This window comes from Hirundo rustica, chromosome 10, assembly GCF_015227805.2.
Source record: "Hirundo rustica isolate bHirRus1 chromosome 10, bHirRus1.pri.v3, whole genome shotgun sequence".
In the NCBI taxonomy this organism is placed as follows: Eukaryota; Metazoa; Chordata; class Aves; order Passeriformes; family Hirundinidae; genus Hirundo; species Hirundo rustica.
Genome location: NC_053459.1, coordinates 1271270 through 1288426, shown reverse-complemented (window position 1 = coordinate 1288426; position 17157 = coordinate 1271270). Strand labels below are relative to the sequence as shown.

Sequence of the window (17157 nt, the reverse complement as noted above, 5' to 3'; positions counted from 1 at the left end):
TCTAAAGTGTTCCTCCTAGATGGGCCTAGTTTTATTTTACAGGATATGTTTTAGAGAGGGCCTTGGTATCTCAAGACTTCATAAACCTTTCCAGTCCCCCAACTGCTGTAAGACTTTTGACATGTTTGGTCTTCTGGCCTAGCAAAGTACCAGACTATGTTAAAATATAAAGTTTAAAAAATTATAAATATGCATGTCAAGGGTATTGAGAATACATAAAAGTTATATAAAAAGGAAAAGTGAAAAATCACCATGGCATCACCACACTGGATCCCTTAACGTCACAGGCCAGGGTCACCCCAGCGACCTCAGAGTGCTGGAAGTGCCTCCCTTGGCTATTCTTGTGTTGTGATTTCCCTGTTAAAAAGGACCTGCTGACCATGTGCTATCAATTCCAAACCCATGAAAAATTCTTCACTGAAAGGGTGACTGGGCACTGGAATTGTCTGCCCAGGGAGAGGTGGAGTCACTGTCCCTGGAGGTGTTTAAAAATGCCTGGACGTGGCACTCAGTGCCATGGTTTGGTTGATGAGGGGGTGTGTCCTGGGGTGACTGTGTATCCCCAATCGTCTGTTGGGTGCAGGGGGGGAGGGCAAGCGCGGTTTGTTTTTCCCCAGGAAAACTCTGCTCATCGGAGTGACCTTGAAGCGTGGGAGTTGGAACACGGCAAGACGAAAGAAGCTCTGTTGTTTTTTCCCCGGCAGTTAGTTAGTTTAGTGCTAGAGTAGTTAGAAGCTGTAGAATAGCTGAAGCTTTTTGCTTTTTTTTCTTTTCTTTTTTGTCCTTTTTTTCCTTCCTTTTTGCTTTTTTTGCCCTCTCCTCGGAACTGTTCCAACCTCTCCGGACTAAGGACCTGGGGAAGCACCGGGGGCCTCCACCGGGGACCCACCCCACCAAGACCAGCCCTGCACATCTCCTTTTCTCCCAACGTCAGCAGAGACGGAGCGGTGGAGCACAGTGACGACCCTCAAGAGGAGACTTTCTTTAAGTTTGTTATCCCTCCGTAAGCGGCACGAAGCTCTTGTCATCGGGTATTGTGCTGGGAGTGCTTTGCCTGTTTAATAAACAGGTTTTTTCCACTTCTCTCTGAGGAAATCTTTTTTCCCGAACTGGTTGGAGGAGGGGAGGGGGGCCCCGTGGGAGGGTTTCTCCCAAAATCTGCCTGAAACCACCACAGGGTGTTAGGTCATAGGTTGGACTGGATGATCTTAAGGGTCTTTTCCAACCTAGTTCATTCTGTGATTCCATATCAACTGCAGCCTCTCTCTCAAATGTAAGGCAAAACCCCCCAAGAATCCTGAATTTCACCCACATAATCCTCAAATCCAAGAACTACTTATTGTCCCCTCATACTGGGCAAGAGTAACAGCCAAAATTATGTTGTCATCTCCACAAAAAGACAGATTTTCATGGGTCTAAATGAAAAGAGTCAGAATACAGAGTATCTTAAACACAAAGCAGGGGTTCACTATCCTCACTGAGGATAAGGATCCATCTTTAAGGATCTACTTGAAGAGTCCTATGTATCAGAGCCCAGGCATCACTCATTTTAAGATAATAAAAGACAATTTTTATCATATTTTAGGGGCAGTTAATTTTGCTGTCATTCACATAAACAATTACAGGACCACCATGATGTAACATTTTCAGTACAAGAAGTTTATTTCATTATTTTGACCAAAGACAAAAGCTAAAATCCTTTTTTCCACTGGAAGAAGAAATAAAGATAACCTAGTTTAGATATTTCTACAACCAGAGGATATTGTGAACACATCTAAGCACCAACAATGGGGAGGCCAGAAAGACACTGTTCCAGATTTTCAACAAAGAAAAGCTTCTCAAAAAGACAAAGCCCATTTTGACAGATGTATTTAACTCATCTTAAGAAATGGATTTGAGTTGAATATTTTGAGGTCTTCTCTACTACCTTTAAAGCATGCTCGAAGCTTTTGAAAATAGAGGCTGTTATGCATGTACGTACATATTTTCTAATGTGTATTTTATCAAATTGGCATTTAAAAATCACACAAGCTCTGTGAGCTTCACCATAGTCAGTAAGAGATGAGTTACTTCAGTCTTTGGAGGGGTTTAACAATATTCTTTCCTTAATACCCAGCACACAAATGCACACAACAGGTGTGTAAGGATGCTACAGCTGCTACTGTCCTGGTACGCTCAGGGACTGCACCCGAGAGCAGTGGTGTGCTCACTATTCCCATTCCCAGTGCAGTTGGATGGACACTGGCATTACAGCCAAGACAAGAATTTAAGGATCCAAGCTGGACCGGGTACATGGTCCTCCAAGATCAAGAAAAGGAGTGGTGATTTGTTAAAGATGCTGTTATGACATCATGTGTGGGTGGCTTTTTTTCCAGAATAAATTGTGATGATTAATCAATAGAGCTTTAGCTAATGAACACCACCCTCAGTGCCTCAATTCTGATGGTTTTAGTCTATCTATGAGAAGCTGATGGTCTGTCTCAACAGTCTGTGAAATTAGCATCTAACCTTTAGGAGAGCAGGAGCACACTACAAGAGCTGCTTCCACTATGACATTTCCTCCTAACCAGACTGACTGGGAGAAATTCCTGAACTGGCACCAATGCCCACATTTAATCTGCAAAATTGTTCCTGGTACAGGGCTGTTTATATTCAGGATCTCTCTTGTACTCTCTGCTGTCACCGAGACACACAAAGCAGTCACACACAGACAAGAGATTTCGCAAGGCAGAGGTCCTTCTGAACCAGCTCCCAGCTGAGAGAGCAGAGAGAAGAGAGCCCCTTTGTTTATTTTTTACTTTTTATACATTTCTGGGTCTAGCAGAAGATTGGCTTTTGGGGGTTTCCACCCCTCAGCCTCAGTGGCCAGACCAATTGTCAGTTACAATTGTTTTCAGGTTAGAAATATGCAAACAAAGGACAGAGAATGAAAAACAAAGGATTTGTTTATGTTACATCTGTGGGAAAGGTAGAAAACTGCTCTAATATTCTACAGTAACTAAAAGATCTGACTCCATTTAAGAAAATCAAAAGGCTCAGAAAAACCAGGGTAACACTCTGCCTCCTTTGATAGATCTCATTTCCTAGACCCACTGCCTTCAAATGGGCAGGAGCTGCACAAGGGAGGAAGCCAAGCAGATGTCCTGGAGCCACTTACCTCGTCCACCTGGGCCTGTGTCTGCTGCAGCCGCTTGTTGCTGGACACATTGGTGGCAGGAGGGGGCCCTGCAGCCCCTGCAGCACCGCTGGGACCCTGGGCAGAAGCTGGAACAGACCTAGAGCAAAACCAGAGAACCTAAGTGACAAAAACCATCTTTACTTATTCACTGCCCCTTTTCTGGAAAAGTAAAAAGTACCTATCTCTTCAAAGAACTTTTGAAGTTTCAAAGTACCTTCTTCTTCAAAGAACTTTTCCATTGTTTCAACCCATGTTTTCCATTCCTGGATCACAACCCTACTGTTCCATTCCTTCTCATACCACAATCAGTTTTTACACTATTTCCTGATGGGACTTTATCAAACTCTACCACCTCCCTTGCTGCTTTTTTAAATGGCAAACAATTCAGATTATCTACCCTAAAGCTGGCCAATGGCCAAACTGATCATGATGCCTTAAGTTTTATCTTTGATGTTTTCTAGATTCTGTGCTGCGCAGGGGTGCAGTTCTGACCTCAAATTCGGGGTCACTCAGCTCTGCACAGAGCAGGGACACAAAACAAATCCTTTTCCTGCTGGACACCAAGGACAACTTTCAGGCCCAAAAGCACAAACAAGGGTGGCTGGAGGGAGGAACAAGAAGGATGGGACTGCATAACCTGGAGCTGTAACTGGACAATTAAACCCCAATATGCAAATGGACCAAAACTTATGAAAGTGGAGACCTCGTGACCTGTGGTCCATTTTGTGACCATTTTGGGTCCATTTTTTGTGACCATTTTGGGTCCACCTTGGGTGTAGCCCTGGTCAGGCTCTTGCCCTGCCCAAGTTGTATCCTAAACACCTTTCAATAAATACCTGCTTTATTCTCTGGCTCTGCCCAGTCTCTGTTCCAGGTCAGCCTTCCCAAGGCAGCACCAGCACCAGGCCTGGCTAGCAGGGCAGCGCTTATGTCCCACCTGGGGAGCCCCCTCTGCTCTGGGTGCTTTGGGATAATGCAGTAAAAGATGGGCTGTGTCCTTGTGCTCCCTCTCAGTGTGCAGAGTAAAGCACTGCCCTGCTCCTCGTGCTTGGACTTCACCAACCAAAGACAAACAGAAGGAAACAAACAGACACAGAAGGTGATCACATCCATCACAAACAGAAGGAAAGGAAAAAGAAACAGAGGGGGAAGTGGGAGTCAGAATTGCACTCCCGTGGGGTCAGTCATCTCTGGCATGCTGACCCTCCCCAGTCCTGGTCACCAAATGTCCCACCAGAGCAGCTTCATCATATCCACAGCCCCTGGAGGAGTATTTGCAGCACTGCTGTATACAGAGCCCCAATCTTCTGCAGAGAAGCTCTTAAGCTTCAGCACTGGCTTTCTCCAGTTTGCTCTATAACAAAGGACAAAACAAAATGTCCTGAAAATCCAGCAACAGCTCTGGTCTGTCTCAGAGAATGAGTTTGTGTAGACAAATCACCCCACCAGCCTGAGCAGGGTCCCTGAACCTCAGCCAGTCATCCTTCACAGCCATATTCTAACCTGAGAAACCTCCCCTCTCCTTTCAAGGGACCCCTCTCACTCCTTCCCTCAGGGAAATAAAACCCTTCCTGCAGCTGCAGAGGAAATCCCTGAGCATGTGAACTGAAAAATATCACAAATCCCACTCATGCATTACCAATGCCACCCCACAGTGACAGACTGAGAGAACACAGTGTTTCTCTGTGAATCATTCCCTTCTACATCCTGGGGTCTGATTAATGCTGCTGGAATTATGGCCTCATTAATATGCTGTCAAAATGCCCAGGGGCACTAAAGTTAGCTCCCCAAAGGTATCTTAAACTGCAGAATTCAGTTTGACAGTATTGCCTGGGGGCTGAGGTCCCTGCGGATAGCACTGACCCTCAGAAACTCCCAGAGATGGAGCAGCTGTTTGCAGACCTGCAGCACTGCTGTAGCTTACACTTCACTTTTTAACTGGGGATGAGGATGTCATTAGCAAGCTTGAGCTGAAAGAGAAGAAACTGAGCCATGCACCCCTTGCTTATCCTTTGAGGACATCACAGCCACCACTAAAAACATAAAAAACAGATGCTGCTGCCACCTGCAAGGCAATCACTCCACCAATGGCCATGAGGCAGCATCCCAACAGGATTTATTTTGAGTTACAAAGGATCAAAATCTGACTACAATGTACATCACACAACGCAAAACAAGATCTCCCTGGAGGCATCAACAGCCTCAAAGGGAAATCCCAGTACAACAACAGAGATAAAACTGAAATTGTAAAACTTCTTTGCTGTTAAGGAAGTAAATAGGCATTTTCCCAACGAACACAAGCAGGATTTTTTCTGTGGAAACACGGTGTCACTACTACAAATGTCAAGAGAGCTGCTCTCTTGAGTTGGAATGCCAGAGCCTACAGAAGAGGAGTATGTGAGAGGAGTTTTTTCCTGCCACATGTTTTGCTGTAAGCAGAGCTTATAAATTCAATGAAGTTCTTGGTCAGAGCTATGAGATAACCCCAATGTTTGGAGCTCTGCCATGTATCTTTTCTGCCTAGTAATTCTCATCTTTTCTTTGCACCTCCCAAGCTGTCCTTAAAATGACTTGACATACAGTAGATGTATACCTAAATGCCTAAACACTTTCACGGTTGTTCTCTCCCAGCATTCTTGCTGCCATCTAATTCGGTTTCGATTGCATTTTCTGGGGCTTCTCTGCTCCCTGCACAAGGGAGGAAATGATGGGAAGAACAGGTGTTTTTACAGTTGTCCTGACCATGCAGCAGGAGTTCCTGCAACCACCAAAGAGAGATGGCAATCTTTACAGTAAGGCACAGCAAGCTCGTAATTAACATACCTGAAATTAATTACCTGAAATCTAATCTAAGCTTTCTGGTAAAGGAGGGGAGTGAAGGCCTGCGTCACTTGAAAGCACAGATTCTCTGTGATATCATAGAGCAAAAATTCTAGAATTAAAGTCCAGCCTACATTTACATAATTCTTCCTGCATTTACATAATTCTTCTATTATTGCCTCTGTACCATGTCATATCAGCTTATAATTTCTCAGAAGCATTATTCAAAGAAATTTATGCAAAAATATTAGCTCTATGTCGTAGAAGTTTCCTTTTGGAATACATGAAGCATCACAACTTTAAAGTACAATTTCTCATGATCTGGCATGCTTTTGAGGAGCTACAAAAGAATGCAAAATCCATATAAAAGTTCCATCACTAGCCATCAGACTTGTGTAGCTATTTTTAGGAAAAGGAGAAAAATTACCATTGGTGCTGAGAACTGCCATTCCCAAGAAGAAGTCGGATTAATTTTGAAAGAGGAACAAAATTCTGTTCTTGTTGGTGGAAAAGGGTATGAATCCCTAGCAAATACTCTTAAATGGCAACCACTCTGTGACAGCAGAGCACAAGCCAGGTCTGGATCAGTCAGCACACGAGCAACCCAACAGACCGAAAGCAGTGCAGGCTCTGTGTTTGCAGCCACCTTGGAAGAAACATCCAGGGACATTCTGGGTGATTCAGCAAAATGGTCTCAGCTGACTCAGACATCCTCTGTTCTTCCAGTTGGGCCTGAAACTGTTAGGTCAAATTCATGACTAAGAGATTTGTCATCTCGCTGAGATGTTTTGGAAGCAACTTGCTATTTAGATCTGACAGTCAAAGGCAGCTGCAGCTCTTAATTAAAAGAGAATTGGAGGTAGCCAGTGTTTCTGTTTTGCATTTCAGCTCTGGCTGAAAAAAACACTAAGGATGATTGTGTATCTAATATTTTGGGAAATCATCTGACACACACTCATTTTTGTTCATATGTGTGAGCTACACAGCAGAATTTTTTCACTTAGTCAGTCTAGGGAAGGGAGTCGCACGATGCAAATACCAGGAGGATGCCAGGCCACCACTGTGCCTTGGCACAGCTTGCATGAGGACCTCCAAGGCTGCTTTCAGCATCTTCTTTTATCCATCCAAAGTGCTTTTTAAAGCCTCCAACTACAGGACCAAATCCCTCCAAAGTCTTTATCCTAACAACACTGCACTAAGCTAAGGAAAAGCTGTTATCCCTACATATGGCTGGAAACAGGTACAAGGAGATGAAGGGAATTCTCCATGGCACAGAAAGCCTGTGGCAGAGCAGCCCAGCCCTCTTCATTGTCTTCCTCCTGCTCCTCTCCAGCTCTGACCCAAGGCAAAGCTCTCAACCTGTTTCTAACAGCAGGAGTTATTTTCTACCGCTCAGACTCAAACAGTGAGAAAACACAGCTAAAGGTGGTAGCACCTGGAAAGTGAGAAGCACGTCAGACAGCTTTAGGGGGTGTCAGCTGGCAAAGCTCAGAGGAGGGGTGGTGAATGTGCATCCGTGCAGCAGATCTGATTAATGATCCCTACCAAAAATGAAACGAAGCAGACAATTCTTGAGGAGCCCCAGTCAGTCCTCTTTCCTCAAACTCTTTCCCTGTTGTTCAAATAAAACAAAACTGCACTACCTCTCTTCCCTTTTAGTTTGGGGGGTGGGGTTGTTGTATTTTTTTTGTTGGGTTTTTTTGTGTTTGTTGGTGGTTTTTTTGTTGTTGGTTTTTTTGTGTTTGTTGGGTTTTTTGTTGTTGTTTTGGTTTTTGGGTTTTTTTTTGGTTTTTTTGTTTTTTTGCTGTTTGTTTTTGTTTTTTCTGTTCAGATATCATATTTGCGTAGTACATATTTACTGTTGTAACTTACGTTTATTTAAGATAATTTTTCCATGTGGACCCCTTCAAAAGGCACCCACCCATTTGGGCTTCGTTGTGGAAGTAGAGTCTGACAGTCTGTGGTTTCAAAGGCATTTGAAAAATACACTGTTAACTGTAAAATATATCAGAACACTTCCATAGCTTTATACTCTTGGGATTTAACTCTAAAACAATTATTAAAATTAGCTACAAATGGAAATTTATACACTACTTTAGTGTCTATGCTTGTCAGTGAAGATTCTGGTCCAAGGAGTAGCTGCAGAAACAAACCCATCTCACATCATCCCTAATGCAGAGAACATTAATCTGTGAATTGAGATGCACTGGAAAGCATTGAGGCACGAGGATCTCTAAGGAAATAAAGGAGCTCTATAGCCCTGGGGGGTTGCTGCTAGTTTTGGACTTGCTTTCTTTATTCCTTTGCAGTAACAGCTAAACCAATTTTCCCACTGTTAGTTTGCAGAGAGGGGCTTTCACTGACAATACTTTGAGTCTTCGTTCTGGAGGAATTTGCAGGTTTCCAGCTTTGTGTTAATCAGATGCTACCACGTGGGATTTTATTTCTGCACGAGGTCAGTTTAGCCAGGACTAGCTAAAAAAGCTTTCTTACTAATCAGCGTGGCTATGTGAGGATTGACACAATCCTAGCAAAATCCAGTCTGAAAAATAGAGCAGACTAAAATTCTGTACTCGTCTGTTCACGTGTCACCTCTCGAAGAAATAGATGTTTAAACTCCTTAAGATTCTGAGCCTTCCAGACTCAAGTCCTTAACTGTACAAACTTCACATCAACATGAGCCAACCACAGTTGTGGGTGGACAATCATGTTTCTCTTTGTGTCCAGGAAGGAGATGTTAATTATCCATCCCAGCACCTCCTACCAAATCTTTTGGGTTTCCCACGGTGAAATGGGATGGCATTGAATGGTAGGTCCTGTTACTCTTTGAAAACCACACACTAATTCTGTCAGGGGAGGTGCAGAGAAACCTCTGGCACCCCCATAAAATTAAGTGTTCTTCAGGCTCTGATTCTTCTTACAAGTAGGTAACAACATTCTCTGCCTGCAGGGTGAGAGGACTCTCCAAAACACAACCCTGGCTAGAGACCATGACCTCCCACTTCTGACATGCTCTCAGAAGGATAATTTGCTTTTCAGTTCAGCTGCCCACTAATTGTACCTAGTTCAGATTTCTATCTCACCTTCCCCCTTCCAGTTATTAACCAGCCTGTTTTAATAGGCTGGGTTTATCCTTGGTTTCATTCTACTAATCTCACTTCTGCAGGGGAACAAACAAAAGCTGCTCGATGGGAGTAAAGAAAGCCATGATACCATAAAAGTGGTTAGGCTGAGGAGATAATTAGCTGATTGACGGAGCAGTATCACTGCTGGGCTAGTGGACATTTGCATACTCTGGCTGGAGGGATTTCCAGACTACAGAAAGGTGTTTTCAGCCCTCTGAGACCTCTCAGAGGGAGTAGAATTAACTCCCAACAAGAGCAAACAGACTTCCTTCACTTACAAGGGAAGCATCTCTGCTCGAACAGCTATTGCTCTTCATTGTGCTTTTATTCTATCCGAGCCCTTCAGTATTCAGTAGAAATGTGACTATTGACAAGTAAATGGCTACAGACAAACTTAGACTAATTCCATTCCAGGAGTATCAGATTTCAAATTATTCCTCGTGCTATTCGTAATAACGGTGGAATGAGTAATAGTGAATCGGTGGTAGAACAAAACCTCACATATAAAAGGAATTAGCATTTGAGATGTGTTCATCCTGTGAATAAAGTTCTGCTTTGAGCACAGCTCTTTTCTCAAATGTGCTTTTCATGTATTACCAACAATATTCTACAAGGACTCTCCCTTATTACCAAATATTTACTCCGATCACCAGCCAAAGGATAATACTCTGCATTTAATGTCCTGGGAACATATTTAATTAAATATTCCCACTAGTTTACTATGACTGCATTAACCATCTGCTGTGCTAAATATGCACACAGAGGAAAAGGAGAGGAACCCTAAGACATCATCTTTAATTTGATCAACATTTGTTAATTTAGTAATGACCAACTGATTTCTCTTCTCCAATATCTTCCATGCAAGCTCAACAAATGTTGCTTACTGACTTCAAGGATTAGAGGAAAATTTGATCTACAGGGATATTTTTAAGAACTTTCATAATTTTAAGCCCTTGGATTTACATACCTGCATCTTGAAAATTTTTTCATAAACACTATTTACTATCTGTGTTATGACTGTGAGGTTCTTGAGTTTCCTTTCCTACCAAGAATGGAGGAATATTTTTATTTTTCACATCATCATTTTTAACATCTATGATGTCATATTAATTTAGAAACATTTCCATTTCTGGACATTTTACTGCTGGATACAATAATAAGGTGGATCTCAATCTGTGTCCACATTGTACAGCAGTACAGAATTAATGCAGGTTACTGATGGGGAGCGTGAGGCCATGCTCATCTTCACATCTGCAAATTCATGTACTTACATGCAGGGCACTGAAGAATACCCAAACCAGCTCTAAAGTAAATCTTCTTTTGAGGGAATTGTCACAGGCTGACCTGTGACTTCAGCCAATTTCAGTCCCATGCTATGTGGTTTTTTAAAGAAAAGGGTTAATTCTCATTTGCTGATACAAAACTAATTGTAATCTTTATACTAAATGAGATTTTTATTTCATTAGGGAATGAAAACAAATACAGGTGTAAGCAATAATAAAAAACCTCTCTCAATATTTACACAGATATTAACATACTGCAAAAAGAGACATGTAATTTATTGTTTTCTACAATTGGCTTGTTTAAATGAATAATTTGGTTAATTTGCATCAGGCTGCTTTCAGATAGAAATTAGTTTAGTAAAACATATGGAAAATAATTTATGTTATATGTTCATAATAGTTAATAACTAAAATCTATCTTCAGTGCAATGTCTACACAGAAAAATACCAGAACACTGTATTGCACTGAAGTCAGTTTTCAGAAGGAAGTGTTATCTCTCGTTCCTAGGTAGTATTGATTGCACCTTCTATTAATTCTTACAAGATTTCAGAACTGGCAGGCTTCAGGCTCCTGTAATAATTTGCCTTCACTAGCTGAAAAAAAGGTAAACTTCTTTTTTTTCCCTTTTTAATTACTTTGATGCTTTTCAGTTTGTTAATCTTCAGTTATCTGGGTTATGATGTGGGCTAAAGGCAATAAAACTGGCACTAATATCGTGTCCGTGATCTAATTTTCTCTCAAAATGGTTACTATTTGAAGCCAGTTCAACATAGTTGAAATCTAATGTATGTAAATGAACACAGTGTTACAAAAAAAACCAGAATTTTCTTTTATAAAAGTTCTTTCTGCTCCAATAGCCCCATCAGTTATGTTAATGTGGCTCATTTGAGCTGATGTGGTCCTTAAATCCCTGAGCGCTCTGTTTTGTAAGGTGCATTGGCACCAGCCTTTGGTACTTCAGTACCTTCAGTACCTTCAGCCCTGTCCTGCACAGTGAGGTTATGCACCTGAAAAAATAACACAAAGCCTGGCCATCACAGGAAGAGGTGCACTTTTCTCCCTGGAAAACCTTATTAGAGGAATTTTAGTTTATAGATAGGAAAGTGCTTTTACTGGGCGTAAGAAGACACAACCCCCCGCAGCTACAGTGACAAAAGCCCAACAAACCAAAACAAAGAAGAGATTCAGCAGAGAAGTCAAATCCTGGACAACACAAAGCCTTTCTTTTTCTTGCCCTAAGTTACTGATGTGAAATTAAGGAAAGAAAAAACTGATTGCAAACACACAACGCTGGATGAAAGCATAAATCACCAAAGTACAGCAGGCTGTGAGAGAGAGGAAGCCTAAGAGAACAAAGCTTTACTCAGAGCCTTGGTGGGATACATCTGAAACAAAGCAAGAATAAAACAATAAATGAGTCACCATCATTGCTGCCATTTCTTACTGGAAGTTAAGAAATGCAATCTGCCTTGATAACAAACTATAGGGCAAAGACATAAATAGCATACATGTTGCTAGAGAAATGTTTCAGAAATTCGGCACTCTAAAGCTAGAGTAGATTTGAGGAAGCCCAGCGATGTTAAACACCCTGGTCTGCCCGACATTCCAGAGTCACAGACCTGGAAGGAGAAGCTCCAGAGCAATCCCTAAGGACATGGTTCAGTGGAGATGGCCAGCTCTAAGCAAAGTCTTATTTGTGAACGGCTGCTGATGCTTCACCTCACGGCTGGACATCACCTGTGCTTCTGGTGCAGAGGAGTGAGAGCATCCCCTGCTTCCAGCTCTCTGTGCGGGCTTCCAGTGCTGTGGGATTTACCCTCTGGAGAAACAGGCAGCAGCTGGGCAGGGAGGGGGAGAGAGAGCAGGGCATGGTTTGACTCAGCCTGCCCTGCTCGCTGCCTCATGTGCTGCTGCAGGACCCACTGCTGTCCTTCGTTCTGGCTGTGGGCAGGTCTCTGTCTGGCACAGAGAAACAAGGAAGGCTCTCAAAGGAGAGAAGCTTTCCTTGCTCTTAAGGAGTATTTACTTAAGTGTGAAGGATGGTTTTTCTGCCTGCCTTTTAAGAGACTCAGATTAAAACCTAGGGGGCTTTGAGGCCTCCCATTTTCCTATACATCACTGCCCAGCACCGCTGATGCATTTTAGAAATAAATCAACTCAACATGTTTTTGATTGTTTGTTTGTTTGTTTTTAAAGTCCCAGAAACAACAAAACAGCCAAAAGACAGTCACATTTCCATCAGCAGCGAGGAGATTTTGTAGCCTATGTATTTGCCACTGCGATTCAGTGGCGGTTTCATCATAGCTAAACTTCGTAGGGTAATTACTATCTCTACTAATATTAAAGCTTAATTATCAGGAGGCTTGTTAAGTTTAAATCTTGTCTAACTACTTGGGCAAGAAAACTGCAGTGAATATTTTATCCCACCTAAATAGCAGTCTGTGCAAATGTCAGAGAACAGCAAAGGGATCTGTACAGAGAGCCAAACTTTCACCCTTATTTCTCCCAAAATGTCACATTCAGTTCCTGAAGAGCCTCCATGAAGCACAGCTATCATTTACAACTGTCCTGTCACAGGGGCTCCACCTTCCCACAGTGTTATGATTCGCTCACAATGTCCCTTCTTCCCAGTTTCAACATCCATCCATTCCTAGAACTGGATGCCATTTAACCAAAAAAACACATTAAAGCAATAAAAGAAAACTTCTCATTTCAAATTCTCACAGAATTTTAAAAAAAGTCCAAACCCACAGCATATTTTGAATAAAACAAAGCCAGAGTTTTAAAGACCGTTTAAAAAAGATTTTTTTAAAAGTTTTTTTTTAGATTATTTTGCCAAAAAAGTTGTTTGGTAAACTAATGTAAATTCATTAAATATCTCCAAACAAAAAATTATGAACTATATTGAAAATTAAGAAGTGTAAAGTAAGATTGGTCTATAACATTACAGCCCCTTCTCCTGAACTCCCTGTCCTCATGGGATCCCCTAGAGCGTTGTGGTTCTTCCTTAGGGTAAGCTCCCACGTTTATTTTATCATCTATCTTTCCTTCAAACTGATTTTTTAATGATCATCTCTGCTATACACAGAGATTATGTTTAAATGAACCCCAGTGTGATTTCTGGAGCTCACAGCCACGCTCTGTGGATCAATGCTGTGAACACCTGCACACCTGCAAAATGCTACAGTCCACAAATTGAACTTCAATTTTGCTTTTCTTCCCCCCAATTAATCTATAAACATCTACTAATTCAGTAAATACCAGTTTACTCTGGTTGTATCTTTCAGATTTGCTACATTCGAGACACTGCCTTTTGCCATTTGTGAAAATGCCTAAACATTTTCATGCGTGAAAATCTCCAGTGCGTTGCATCATTATAAGCAGCCCTTGGGGTCCTCTGGGTAAATGGAAACAGACTCCTCCCTGTCTGCTGAAGGAGTATTTCTGCTTTGCTTTCCATTCATCTGAAACTTGGAAATTAATTTCTTTTACAAGACTTCAAAAGTAACCACTTATTTCTCATGTCCTTCTTCAGAAATAAAAAATCCTTGGGACTGAGAAGGAACATTTGAGTTTAAATTTATGCTTTAAAAGACTTAATAAAAATCTGAATTGTCCGTATGTTATTCAAGTGACAAGAAGAACTGGTGACAATCATACTTGGGACAAAACAACTCATTTATAATCAACCATAAACTCCTGCTTATATAAATAAGGCAGAATTCAGATGACTGAAGCATTCCCATAGTTATCATTTGCTGCCCTCAAAGCTACTTTTCAAACTCTCTAAATTTTCCATCTGTTACATCCCTTGAAGGGCAAAGTATTAACTCCTGCTACTACAATTATGATAGAGATACATACTTTAAAAGTAAATGTTATTCATGCATTTTATGTCCATAAAAATAAATAACTTTCTACTGCCATCCCAACTAAATATTGGGAATTACATCCACCTGTCCACAACAAATTCAGCCTACTACAGCAAGATTCAATGCACTGATAGAGCAATTCCTTTTTTGTTACTGTTCCTTTTTTGGCCTTTGTGTCCTTGTGCAGGGGAGCCATCACTCTGGGGCAGTGCTGTGGTGGGGCTCCAGGCTCCCGGCTCTCCCAGCACTACTGGGAGCCCTGGGGAAATGATGCCTTAAGATTTCAGCTCTTATATTGTTCAAATCTTGTGCTGCATTTAGTGCATAACTCCAAACTCCATACAGAGTGTTAGTCACTGTCTTCACACTTTGGTCAGGCACAACAATTCCTCTGGGCCTGGAACTCAAGGACACCCTACAGCTTCAGGCCCTGAAAAGTATAAACAAAAGTGAATTGGGGGAAGCAAACTGGGGGTGAATGACTTCATTGCCTGAAGCTGTAATTGGAGCATCACCCTGGAGATGTAAATGAACCAAACTCATAATTGTCTGAAAAACTCGTGGCCATCATCCACCTTGGGTGTGGCCTCTGGGAGGCTCTGACTGCCCAAGGTGTATCTGTTGAAGGCCTTCAATAAACACCCACTTGATTCTCTAACTGTGTCCAGCCTCTGCTCCAGGGAGCCACCCCAAGGATCAGCTGGCACACCTGGCGACAGCCAAAGAGAGGAAGGAATGTGCAGGGCTGAAGGCAGTTCCCTAGGGAACCAAGAGATGTTTTAAAAGGGAAGCGGTGATAAATAAATAAATGCACACAATAAAGGCCCACACACATGACTAACTTTCCTAGATACCACAGACAACAGAGAGCGGCAGAATGTGGAAATTCATGGATCTCGTATCCATGAGGAAACACAAACTTCTTCCCAGTGAGTTGGTTAAATAATAGCCTCACTCACAAATCCCTTGTGATGCCTTGGGGTGGCTCCATAGAACAGAGGCTGGACAGAGTTAGAGAATAAAGTGGGTATTTATTAAAGGCCTTCAACAGATACACCTTGGGCAGTCAGAGCCTCCCAGAGGCCACAGCCAAGGTGGATGATGGTCACGAGTTTTTCAGACTATTGCTATTAACCAGAGTTTGGTTAATTTGCATCTCCGGGGTGAATGCTCCAATTACAGCTTCAGGTGATGAAGTCATTTACCCCCAGTTTGCTCCCCCCAATTCACATTTGTTTTTACTTTTCAGGGCCTGAGACTGTAGGGTGTCCTTGAGTTCCAGGCCCAGAGGAATTGTTGTGCCTGACCAAAGTGTGAAGACAGTGACTAACACTCTGTATGGAGTTTGGAGTTATGCACTAATGCAGCACCGGATTTGAACAATATAAAACCTGAAATCCTAAGACATCACTTGCAGGCAGCCAGGAGCACTCTGCCCCCCTGCCCTTCTCTTCCTCACCATGACATCCCCGAGTCTCTCATCACCAACAGCTCCTGAGCAACAGGGGGTTTGCAGAGCGTGATTCACTCTCCTGTGGCTGGCATGCCCAGTGCAGATGGGGCTCAGTGACCTGTCAGTGCACTGCCCAGGGCTTCCAGCAAGCCAACACGGTCACTGCACGCAGCGAAACTCAGCAAACGAGTCATGCTTTAAAAGGATCCACGTGTGTGCCACGCCCTAAACTCTCGCAGACAGATGGTCTAGGCTGGGAGAGGCAGGAGACTGCTCCACGCTAGATGCACAGTTGGCACATGGCAGAAAGCATTTCATACCAATAAGGCATCTTAAAGTTAATAAAACTAGATTTTATTTAGATGGCAATCGGAAATCATTAAGCTTTGGACTGATTGTAAAAATTTTGGGAACTAACCATGCAAGGTCCGTCAGTTCTCAATGTAAGCAATGGATTTTGACATATCTGGGAGTGTTTCTGGCAGAAAATTTCCTTCTAAATGAGGTTTTAATTTCTCTTTTTTTTTTTTTTTTTTTTCCTTACCCCCCCCCCCCCCCACTAAGACAACAACGGAAAAGAGAAAATTTATATGAAAGGGGACTCAAGAGGTCATCTCGAGCACTCCCTTATCTCCAGGGATGACTGAGTAGTACTTCAGACCTGCCCCAGCCTGGTCTGCTCCCTTCCCCAGCAGTATTTGTATTGGACATTTTGAGGCCCATTGAGCACTTTGAACCCACCCAAGCTCCTGAGGCACCAGAGACATTAACCCTTGCAAGGATGCTTTGCAGTGCTTCGGGCTAGGGTCCCCACTGAGGGTGCCCAAAATGCCCCTGCAGCACAGGCCCTGCAATCATTAACCAGCTGAGAGACCACAGCATCCAGGAAAGAAAGAACTGTCACTGGTGGATATGTGGAAATCTTGGTGCCTGCATGAAAACCTTAAAATCAAGCTCTTTATTTTATCCATGAAGCCCTAGAGATGCTGAATATCCATCGAGAAATTCAGTACAGAAAAGAATAGAAGTAATTTTCCTTGCTAGAAGCTTCTCCGGATAAAGTTGTACCTTGGTAGAAAGCACGCCTATTCTGGAGAAATGTATATGAAATCACTGGCAAAGTACATTTTCACCTGTTCTGTGCCTCCTCTCTTTATAACTGGGTTGATTCAATTCCCTAGACTTAATTAGAACTGGTTAGAAATAATTTAATAATATAAAAATCTTGATGTTTGCAGTCTGTGACCTGCTGCCTGTGAATATTTAAATTATTTAACTGAGGCAAGTATTATCAGAAAGAAAACTACAGTGTTATTGGGAAAATAGATTTTGAAGTCAGATTCTAGCATTCAAGTGGAGGAAAAAAATAACAGAACTAGTCCAGCCTAAATGAACAGATAGATATTTCCATTTTTAATGAGATTT

At 42.3% G+C, this 17157-nt stretch overlaps 1 protein-coding gene across 2 annotated transcripts in view; it reads right to left on the bottom strand.

Moving 5' to 3' along the window:
* The window catches only part of VAMP2 (vesicle associated membrane protein 2), a 57551-nt gene that overhangs the window by 18160 nt on the left and 22234 nt on the right, over positions 1–17157 (bottom strand). For both annotated transcript variants that reach the window (XR_005702422.1, XM_040074411.2), the window contains exon 2: positions 3158–3275. Coding sequence is in view for 1 of the 2 variants with exons in the window: in XM_040074411.2 (XP_039930345.1) it covers positions 3158–3275 (118 nt within the window). In the remaining variant the exon portion in view is untranslated. The remainder of the gene's footprint in view (positions 1–3157; positions 3276–17157) is intronic.